An 11550-nucleotide genomic window follows, 5' to 3' on the forward strand; every position below is an offset into this window, starting at 1 on the left:
GCAATCGAGGAGCAATGGTGCTTGGAGTATATCTAGGCTTCGATGTTTTGGGGAACTCAATTCACCATTTAGAGCACAAGGAAAATTATACATTTCGGGGAATATGAACAAGGAGGCTATTCCCTGTCGGACTGCTTCATTGAAATTCACTATTGACAATATTCTTAATCTGAAGCAAAACAACAAGAGCAATTTAGACGCATATGATGCAAAAGCGCAGAGCGACACCAGGTGTACAAATTATTTTACGCCCCGATATGAGGACTACGATGTTCAGAGAAGTCATGAGTCAGACTACACAACCCACGAAACAGGTGAGCCCATATTTGGTTGTTTAAATAGCCCTTTAATGTTTTGCATTTGTTCATTCATGGTAAACAATAACAGCTGAGCAATTAAAACACTATCTAGCCCAGGCTACTTCAAAGTCTGAGTTATGTAATTTTTCATATTCCATTTACTGTGATCCAGTGGGTTTCACAGATTATATACGAGTTGGTGTCAGCATTGCATCAAAACAAGTTTTATCGCTTCATTTCACAGCGCAAACAAACAGCGCCCACCACGATGCAGCTTGTGTGCGTTCAGTCTGTGCGGAGGACGTCGACGCAACGAAGATGATTGACACTTGTCCAAGGACAGAGAGTACGAGCAGCTGCGACGATGTATCTGAGCAACAGGAAGGAAACTCGAAAACCAAAGCAATGGCAAAGAAGAAAACACGCACGATATTCTCCAAGAGACAGATTTTTCAGCTGGAATCTACCTTTGACATGAAAAGATACCTGAGCAGTGCAGAACGGGCATGTCTGGCGAATTCCTTACAACTTACCGAGACCCAAGTGAAAATTTGGTTCCAGAATCGCCGGAATAAATTGAAGCGACAGCTATCCACCGACATCGAAGGACCAGTTCCAGTCGACCACTTTTCAGATTCCGGGAAAAATGTGCAATTACCAACTATTTACAAAGATCACAACATATTGGGTGGATGTTTACTACCAATGCCTTTCCCTGTTATGTATCCAGGAAACAGCGCGCCTTACATTTATTTCTCAAACGCTGGTAAATATTTTAGCATTTTCGATGCAGACGGTTGACTTTTAGGGACGTAGACAACTCTGGAAAGCGCTACCCAGTCGACATCCATGCCAGTCAAAAACGTTTGGAATTAGAGCGCCAACTGACACGCGTTAGTAATGTTTTTATTTTTTAAACTTCATTTTCAAGGATGTTAATATAAATTAAGCATCACTGAATATGCCCACTTTCTTCAGTGTACGCACATATTAATAGGCCATTCAGTTTATGGTAGCTCTCATGACATTTGCGTCATTGACCAAAGCACGACGTGCTTGTGCCAAGTTCAGTCCTTCACAATTGCGAAACATTGCGTTAGTACAACGTTATATGGTTTCGAGTTGAATTAAAGAATTTGGCACAAGGGGAGCCTATATTGTCGAGATAGCCTACACGTTAGTATTATTTTATATTATTATAAAGCATTATCATTATTTTTCATATTCTTCACACAGTTATTTCGTCTATGAATACACACCATACCAAAGTAAGATCTATGCATGAATTATTGGACTTTGATCCATTTTATTTTGTACAGTAATGGCATTTGAATGAATGTGTGTTTATGTTTTGCTTGGTATTTGATGTTTGAACCATTGCTTCACTTGATTAGACCAACGTTATTATCAGCACGGTTAGTAGTTACTTGTTTCCTATAGTTCCATATAAGATTTTCTTACTATTATAGCTATACTCTGTCTTGAATTGTTGACATATCTTTCTTTCTGTGAAGTCGAATTAGCGTTTAATTTATATGGCCTTACCTTTCAGTTCCATGTTCATTTGAAATACAGTATTTGTCTCAAACTATTTCACCTTGTTATCTAAAAGCATTTCAAATGACAGATTATAAAGCTGTTGACTTATATCATGAAGATGATAATATGCAATAAAAATGTTGTAACGTTTGCAATTTCTGAGCTTGTTGAATTACATTTGGACTCTAGAGAATAGTGTTATACAGTATATTACTTCAGATATTCAACATTCATATGGCAAGCTTCAATAAGTATTCATGTTATTGCTTTATGTTTTTTTCTCTCAAGTATTTTCTCTGAAGTTACATATGGATGCCTGTCAGCAGTTTGTGTAGTTACACATTTAAACCTTTATTACATTTGCAAGCAAACTGGAATTAATTCGGTTCACCTTTACTCAACCATTACCGCTTAAGGTTACACAGATATCTCCAGTAACAGTTGTAAGAGGAACACTGGATCTATATTGAAGTTGTACTTTACTTGCAATGTAATTATCATGTAAATAGAGTTTAACCTCAATTGAGGGTCTAAATGATTTTATATAACTACTGCTATAAGCAAGTAGGACTTGTAGGACTTAAATGTAAGAGAAGTGACAGACGTTCAGTTCTGTGCACTACCCAAAAACCATGCAGGGGTTGCTTGTTTCAATATAGGACATAATCGGAGAGTCAAATGATGGTTAATTCATGGGTAACCTTGTGTGTTTGCTGTTTATTCTATGTGTGTGTGTGTGTGCTTTTATGATGATCTATGTTCCTTATTTTCTGCTTTTGTGTGTTTGTGTTCGTGTGTGTGTGTTTGCATTCGTGTGTGTGTGTGTGTGTGTGTGTGTGTGTGTGTGTGTGTGTGTGTGTGTGTGTGTGTGTGTGTGTGTGTGTGTGTGTGTGTGTGTGTGTGTGTGTGTGTGTGTGTGTGTGTGTGTGTGTGTGTGTGTGTGTGTGTGTGTGTGTGTGTGTGTGTGTGTGTGTGTAATGGTGCATTATGTGTTTGCAACAGAGAAAGAAAGAAAACAATGAAGAAGTAAAAGAAGAAGAGATATGGTGCTTCATGGGTATTTGCATAGAGAAGGGAAATAGAGGCTTGTGGAGAGATTTTTCCTAAAGGGCCACGCTGGCTGCACTTCCACAGTGTTTCCGGGTCACCTACCCCTTCAGTGGCAGAGCCTCGCGCTGCTTTCTCCCTGTCACAGCCGCTCAAAGGCCTGCCACTGTTAACCTGTTCACTCAACCACTTAGTCTGCACTCAAATCAGTTATTTTCTCTACTAAATTCCAGCGTCTCATCCCTTGTTAAAGACTGAACACTGTACATATGAAATCCAACAGCACATTTGCCCTTTCAAAACATGAAGAAATAACAAGTGAAATGGGAAGTGAAAATACAAACGTGACAAGGGTGTTTATTACCATTGTGTACAGATGGAACAGACATGTAGTAGAATTTGTCCAATCTTTTTTGGAAAGGGGGATTATCAGTGGGATACACATGGTGAACCTCCAGTACTCATTGGTGCCTTTTAATTAATAGCGAAGGAATACTGTGAATGAAGGTTGTGTATGCAGACCTATGACCGAGAACAATGGCAATAACTGCTAAATATTTTTAACATGAGTGACATTTATAAATTAAATACTAACACAAACACAACAGAATTAACCCTATTTAAATATACCACTTTCACTGTGTTATAAACAGTCTATAAGCAGTTGGAAAATATGTATAAATAATAAGCAAATAAGTAAATCCTAATTAGTAAATAATACAACATTTGCAACCCTTGAAATTGGAAAGCGTTATCACTGCACGGGTCAAGTTATATATATATATATATATATTTATATGTATTTCTATCTTACACACATATACATATATATATATATATATATATATTTATTACATGTCCTTATGAGTGCAGAGTTCCCCATGTTGTCCCTTAATCTCATCCACCAGCTGGCTCTCTCTCTCTGTTGAACCCTCTATATGCGTAAGTTAACTGTCCCTATGTAAATACGTAAGGCTCAATAGTCTGTCAGAGGTCCTCTATCCAGACCGAGACACATCCACATTCAGTCTCTCATCCAAACAAAATATCATGTCAGTCATTTCATATACAGTGGGGCAAAAAAGTATTTAGTCAGCCACCAATTGTGAAAGTTCTCCCACTTCAAAAGATGAGAGAGGCCTGTAATTTTCATCATAGTTACACTTCAACTATGACAGACAAAATGAGGAAAAAAAATCCAGAAAATCACATTGTAGGATTTTTAATGAATTTATTTGCAAATTATGGTGGAAAATAACTATTTGGTCAATAACAAAAGTTTATCTCAATACTTTGTTATATACCCTTTGTTGGCAATGACAGAGGTCAAATGTTTTCTGTAAGTCTTCACAAGGTTTTCACACACGGTTGCTGGTATTTTGGCCCATTCCTCCATGCAGATCTCCTCTAGAGCAGTGATGTTTTGGGGCTGTTGCTGGGCAACACAGACTTTCAACTCCCTCCAAAGATTTTCTATGGGGTTGAGATTAGGAGACTGGCTAGGCCACTCCAGGACCTTGAAATGCTTCTTACGAAGCCACTCCTTCGTTGCCCGGGCGGTGTGTTTGGGATCATTGTCATGCTGAAAGACCCAGCCACATTTCATCTTCAAAGCCCTTGCTGATGGAAGGAGGTTTTCACTTAAAATCTCACGATACATGGCCCCATTCATTCTTTCCTTTACACGGATCTGTCGTCCTGGTCCCTTTGCAGAAAAACAGCCCCAATGCATGATATTTCCACCCCCATGCTTCACAGTAGGTATGGTGTTCTTTGGATGCAACTCAGCATTCTTTGTCCTCCAAACACAACGATTTGAGTTATATTTTGGTTTCATCTGACCATATGACATTCTCCCAATCTTCTGGATCATCCAAATGCTCTCTAGCAAACTTCAGACGGGCCTGGACATGTACTGGCTTAAGCAGGGGGACACGTCTGGCACTGCAGGATTTGAGTCCCTGGAGGCGTAGTGTGTTACTGATGGTAGGCTTTGTTACTTTGGTCCCAGCTCTCTGCAGGTCATTCACTAGGTCCCCCCGTGTGGTTCTGGGATTTTTGCTCACCGTTCTTGTGATCATTTTGACCCCACGGGGTGAGATCTTGCGCGGAGCCCCAGATCGAGGGAGATTATCTGTGGTCTTGTATGTCTTCCATTTCCTAATAATTGCTCCCACAGTTGATTTCTTCAAACCAAGCTGCTTACCTATTGCAGATTCAGTCTTCCCAGCCTGGTGCAGGTCTACAATTTTGTTTCTGGTGTCCTTTGACAGCTCTTTGGTCTTGGCCATAGTGGAGTTTGGAGTGTGACTGTTTGAGGTTGTGGACAGGTGTCTTTTATACTGATACAAAGTTCAAACAGGTGCCATTAATACAGGTAACGAGTGGAGGACAGAGGAGCCTCTTAAAGAAGAAGTTACAGGTCTGTGAGAGCCAGAAATCTTGCTTGTTTGTAGGTGACCAAATACTTATTTTCCACCATAATTTGCAAATAAATAAATTAAAAATCCTACAATGTGATTTTCTGGATTTATTTTCTCATTTTGTCTGTCATAGTTGAAGTGTACCTATGATGAAAATTACAGGCCTCTCTCATCTTTTTAAGTGGGAGAACTTGCACAATTGGTGGCTGACTAAATACTTTTTTGCCCCACTGTATCTCCTTGATCCAGTTGGAGCCAATCTGGTCGATTAGATTATATTCTCTCTTTACCCAACAGGCAGCAGGTGATGGTTTAATTCTACTAATCCAACTCAGAAAAGTATTAGTAAAACTCTGACTCGTAGTACTTCACTTAGTTAAATTCCACTCAGAGTAGTTGTGCTGTAATGGACAATTGTTTTTACATGTGGATTACAGAAATATATTGTAATTTAATCTAAGAAAAAATACAGTAGTCTGCTTTTTAGTCTCTTGGTCAATGAATCAGGATATATATGATAAATGCTATCAATCAATGACAGATTGACACAGCACATGTATTCTCAAAAAAAAGTTCAGGTTTTGGGCACAAACAGTAATATGATCCCTATTGATGAAATGAAGCACACGCACGTTTGGGTTGGGGGTGTGTGCGCCACTATGTGTAAATTGTGTGTGTGTGTGTGTCTCTGTGTATGAGCGTGTGTGTGTGTGTGTGTGTATGTGTGCCTGTGCCTGCATGTGTGTGTCTGAGAGGGTTTGTGTGTTTAAGGGGTGGGGTTTACAGTCGCCAGACTTCCTGACTTTCCCAGTGTCTGACGGTTGCCAACTCAGTGTTCACTCTCTGTATCTAAGCACTCTGCGCCTAAACCACAAGGTTCAGATGACCCTCTAGTCTGCTTGAGCCGGGACTTGTCAGTGAGAGGTGACAAAAAATCCAATAAAATCTTAACCTGATCAAAAGAATCCAATGCCAAGACACCATATGCACTCATTTAGGGCTATCGATAACTGGGGTGCATTATGGGTAGTTTAATACATGCTATTGACTTCCTGCCAGACGTGGCTTACAAAGGAGGGGTTTTCTATCGAGAAATAACACAGTGAGTTTGGTTTAGAGTTATTCTGGGCTGTACTACAGCTCTAGGCTGTCCAGAACTGTCAGTACTTCTCTCAGATCTGACCATGAGTACTCCACAGAGCACATGTTTCTGATTCCGTGTTCAAATATAACTTTTTTTACTGCATTGTCTGAGATCATTGATCCCGAATCGCGAGTGATCATGCGGTCACGTTGAACCATTGTGGCGTGAGTCTTTCTCATGCCACTCAAATGAAAATGCTTCCCTGTTATAGCTTAAATAGAAACACACAGCAGCGTTCAACTGCTTTGGTCGTATCACAGCTTCTCATTGCAATGCTCCCATATTCCTGTGAAGATTGGAAAAGTCAGGTTGAATCACGTCGAAAACACTGAGAGGGCAATGAATGCCAGGGTAGCCAAGGGGTGTACATGACTATACTGATCTAAAACACAGGAGAACTCTCTCTGTGTGTGTGTGTGTGTGTGTGTGTGTGTGTGTGTGTGTGTGTGTGTGTGTGTGTGTGTGTGTGTGTGTGTGTGTGTGTGTGTGTGTGTGTGTGTGTGTGTGTGTGTGTGTGTGTGTGTGTGTGTGTGTGTGTGTGTGTGTGTGTGTGTGTGTGTGTGTGAGTGCGTGCGTGCGTGCGGGCGGGCGGGCGTGTATGTGTGCGTGTGTGCGTGTGTGTGTGTGTGTGTGCGGGCGTGCGTGTGTGCATCTCTACATTATAGACATTGAGATTACTTCTTGTTTCTACAGAAACCAATGTGTCATAATGTCTCATTTCTATATCAGAGGTCCTGAGCGAATGTTGTCATGCTAAATCATATTTGTATTAGCTAAGAGGGACAACAAGGATCGAGGGTTCCATGTCAAGCCTTGTCAATTGCCTTCAAATCAATTAAAATTGTGTTTGCCACATGCATCGTAAACAACAGGTGTAGACCAACAGTGAAGTGCTTATGGGCTCTTCCCAACAATGCAGAGAGAAAGAAAATAGAGAAATAATAGAAAAGTAATAACGCGTAATAAATAAGTAATAATAAATACACAATGAGTGAAGATATATACACAGGGTTCCAGTACTGAGTCGATGTGAAGGGGTACATGTACATATGACTAGGAATAAAGGACTAGGCAACAGGATAGATAATAAACAGTAGCAGCAGCATATGTGATGAGTAAAAAAATAAAAAGGTTAGTGCAAAAAGGGTCAGTGTAGATAGTGAACCAAGTAGCTAGCTACCCGGACTTACTATTTAGCGGCCTTATGGCTTGGGGGTAGAAGCTGTTCAGGGTCCTGTTGGTTCCAGACTTGGTGCATCGTTACCGCTTGCTTTGCGGTAAAAGAGAGAACGGTCTATGACTTGGGTGGCTGAAGGCTTTGACAATTTTTAGGGCCTTCCTCTGACATGCTTGGCATAGAGGTCCTGGCTGGCAGGGAGCTCGGCCCCGGTGATGTACTGGGACGTACACACTACCTGTAGCACCTTGCTGTTGGATGCCAAGCACTTGCCATACCAAGCGGTGGTGCAGTCGGTCAAGATGCTCTCAGCGGTGCAGCTGTATAACTTTTTGAGTATCTGAGGGCCCGTGCCACATTTTTCAGCCTCCTTAGGGGGACGAGGAGTTGTCGTGCCCTCTTCACGACTGTGTTGGTGTGTGTGTGGACCATGATAGATCCTTAGTGATATGGACACCAAGGAACTTGAAGCTCTCAACCCGCTCCACTACAGTCCCTTTAGTTGAGGTGTGAAAGGGCAGTGTGGAGTGCAATAGAGACTGCATCATCTGTGGATCATTTGGTGTGGTATGCAAATTGGAGTAGGTCCAGGGTGTCTGGGATGATGGTGCTGATGTGAGCCATGACCAGCCTTTCTAAGCATTTAATGGATACAGATGTGAGTGCTATGGGGCGATAGTCATTTAGACGGGTTACCTTGTCGTTCTTGGGCACAGGGACTATGGGGTCTCCTTAAAACCTAGGTATTACAGACCGGGTCAGGGACAGATTGAAAATATCAGTGAAGACAATTGCTAGCTGGTCAGCGCATGCTCTGAGTACGCTTCCTGGTAATACATCTGGCCCTGTGACCTTGTGAATGTTAACCTGTTTAAGGATCTTACTCACATCGGCAACGGAGAGCATGATCACACAGTTGTGGAAAAGGCTGGTGCTCTCATGCATGGTTCAGTGCTGCCTCGAAGTAGGGCATTTTGCTTGTCTGGTAGGTACCGCCCATCTGCCAACTTCTGTCTGTATTGTCCAAACCGTTTGGGCTACAGACCACTACAAGTGTCACGGAACTCGTCTGAATGAGAAAAAAAAATGTATGGAAGTATGGAGGTAGATTTGTGCCAACAAAAAAAAGGAGTTAAGTATGTGTCCCCCAAAAATAAATCCCTAGATTTAGGCAAGATACTTAAAAAAATGTATTGGTTATGATACATTTTTGGACGGTCTGTTTTGGCATTTATGAATGTGTTATTCAATGCATTTCTATGGGCTATAGTAGTAAAAGCCAAATTCAGTATTTTATCAAATAATAAATAATAATACCTACAGGTGTCCTAAACTCTAAATCAAATAGCTAAATAATCCATGGTATGACCGTCTTAAAACAACTTTATATTTTATCTTAGTAGATCCATGGCTTCTGGTTGGGATATATACATACGTACGGTCACTGTCGTCGATGCACTTACAATGACTGATGTGGTAAACTCCTCAATGAATCCCGGAACATATTCCAGTCTGTGCTAGCGAAACAGTCCTGCAGCTTAGCAGCCTCTTCATTGGACCACTAACTTTTTGTGTTTGTGCTTTTAAGCAGGAATTGAAGGATACAGTTATGGTCAAATTTGCCAAGAGGGCAGGGGAGAGCTTTGTATGCGTTTCTGTGTGTGGAATAAAGGTGATCTAGAGTTTTTTCCCCCTCTAGTTGCACAGGTGACATGCTGGTAGAAATTTGGTAAAACAGATTTCAGTTTCCCTGCCCTATGCAGGGGAAAAAAATCACTGGCCACTAGGAGCACTGCTACTGGATGAGCATTTTCTTGTTTGCTTATGGCCCTATGCAGCTCATTGAGTGCAGTCTTAGTGCCAGCATCAGTTTGTGGTGATAAATAGGCAGCAACTAAAAATATAGGTGAAAACTATTTTGGTAAATAGTATGGTCTACAGCTTATCAAGAGGTATTCTAACCCAGGCGAGCAGAACCTCGAGTCTTCCTTAAGAAGTTAATATTAGAGATTGCGCAACAGCTGTTGTTAACAAAGAGATTACACACCTCCCCTCTTGAGTTCACGCGAAGCTGCCATTCTGTCCTGCATAGAAAAACAGTTAGATGTATATTGTCCTTGTTCAGACAAGACTGAAAGAAACATTCACATTTTACATGTATCATATGGTCTTCATACAGCCATGGGAATTGAACCCACAACTCTGGTGTTGTAGCACCATGCTTTACCAACTGAGCCACACAGGATCGTTTGCCATAACTTAATATAGAATAGTCTCAACCGGAGCTCGTCCATTTTGTTCTCCAGTGATTGTACGTTCACCAATAGAATGGAGGGTGGAGGCAGTTTATTTACTCGCCGATGTAGTTTCGCCAGGGTTCCCACACGTCGGCCTCTCTCCCTTTCTCTTTCGAGTCTCAGGGATAAGAGCCTGGTCCGGGGTGAACAGTGTGCCCTGCGTGGCAGACTCGTTGAAGTACAAATTGTCATCCAAATCAAGGTTAGTGATCGCTGTTCTAATGTCCAGAATCTCTTTTCGGAAACATTACACATTACACACAGCATCAAAAAACAGACAAAATAGCAGAATTGGTCAAGAGCCCGTAAAACGTCACCTGTCCATTCCAGCACCATTTCGTTCAACAGGCAGTGAGCTTTTTGTTAAAATGCTTACTGCCTGGCAACAACAAGTTATTAACATACACTCAATTACCCTAATAATGTGTAAAAAAAAATCACACTTCAGTGATGAATACACTACTCTCAAGCCATACCAGTGTATTCTACTATGGGATCTATAATTGCCACTAATTAGTAATGCACAGAGCAGCCTTTGGGTATAGTGAAATTGATAAATCAACCAGTAGCAATTAGGGTTAGTTGTGCTTGTCACGTTTATAAGTGCAGTTTCTTTAGCAATAGGCCTATACTCAAAAGGCAAATCCTCACCCGATAAGCCATGTCTACTGTAACTGCAAACTGATCAGCAGAGGAGTCTGGTATAAAGAGATATAGGAGGAATGGACATTGTAATGGCTGGAATGGAATAGATGGACTGATACCAAACACATCAGATACATGAAAACAATGTGCTTTACTCCGTTCCAATAAGGGTTAAGCTCTTGAATTTCGGGGCCTTAATTGGGGGATTTGGTTGGGGGCCCCCATCAAGCCAGCAACCTATTTTTACTGGCCCCTCTGTTGATGGCGGAGAGAAGAATTTACACTACAGATCAAAAGTTTGGGGTCACTTAGAAATGTCCTTGTTTTTTGAAAGAAAACACATTTTTTTGTCCATTAAAACCACATAAAATTGATCAGAAATACAGTGTAGACACTGCTCGGACACCCATGCATACCCTACAAGACATACCACCAGAGGTCTCTTCACAATTGCCAAGTCCAGAACAAACTATGGGAGGCGCACAGTACTACATAGAGCCATGACGCCTCACAAGTCCTCAACTGGCAGCTTCATTAAATAGTACCCGCAAAACACCCATCTCAACTTCAACAGTGAAGAGGTGACTCCAGGATGCTGGCCTTCTAGGCAGAGTTGCAAAGAAAAAGCCATATCTCTGTCCAGTGTCTGCGTTCTTTTGCCCATCTTAATCTTTTCTTTATATTGGCCAGTCTGAGATATGGCTTTTTCTTTGCAACTCCGACTAGAAGGCCAGCAAAACGGGAGTCGCATATTCACTGTTGGAGTTGAGACTGGTGTTTTACGGGTACTATTTTATGAAGCTGCCAGTTGAGGATTTGTTGTCCAGTTGTTGTCCAACTCTTGCTCAGTAGTGCACTGGGGCCTCCCACTCCTCTTTCTATTCTGGTTAGAGCCAGTTTGCGCTGTTCTGTGAAGGGAGTAGTTCACAACGTTGTACGAGATCTTCAGATTTGTGGCAATTTCTCGCATGGATTAGCC

At 41.4% G+C, this 11550-nt stretch overlaps 1 protein-coding gene across 1 annotated transcript; it reads left to right on the forward strand.

Annotated features, from left to right (window-relative positions):
* On the forward strand, positions 1 to 1988 carry LOC124014446 (homeobox protein HMX3-like). Its single transcript, XM_046329429.1, has 2 exons — positions 1 to 314; positions 544 to 1988. Exons 1-2 carry the CDS (start codon positions 104 to 106, stop codon positions 1098 to 1100), a joined length of 768 nt encoding a protein of 255 aa, XP_046185385.1. The 5' UTR covers positions 1 to 103; the 3' UTR covers positions 1101 to 1988.
* The last annotated feature ends 9562 nt before the right edge of the window (positions 1989 to 11550 follow it).

Source organism: Oncorhynchus gorbuscha, linkage group LG25 (assembly GCF_021184085.1).
Source record: "Oncorhynchus gorbuscha isolate QuinsamMale2020 ecotype Even-year linkage group LG25, OgorEven_v1.0, whole genome shotgun sequence".
NCBI lineage: Eukaryota > Metazoa > Chordata > Actinopteri > Salmoniformes > Salmonidae > Oncorhynchus > Oncorhynchus gorbuscha.

Bases quoted from the DNA above. Each gene is read 5' to 3' on its own strand.
- LOC124014446 (XM_046329429.1), top strand. From the start codon at position 104: ATGAACAAGGAGGCTATTCCCTGTCGGACTGCTTCATTGAAATTCACT. The intron at 315-543 runs GTGAGCCCATAT...TTCATTTCACAG, and splicing joins CTACACAACCCACGAAACAG to CGCAAACAAACAGCGCCCAC.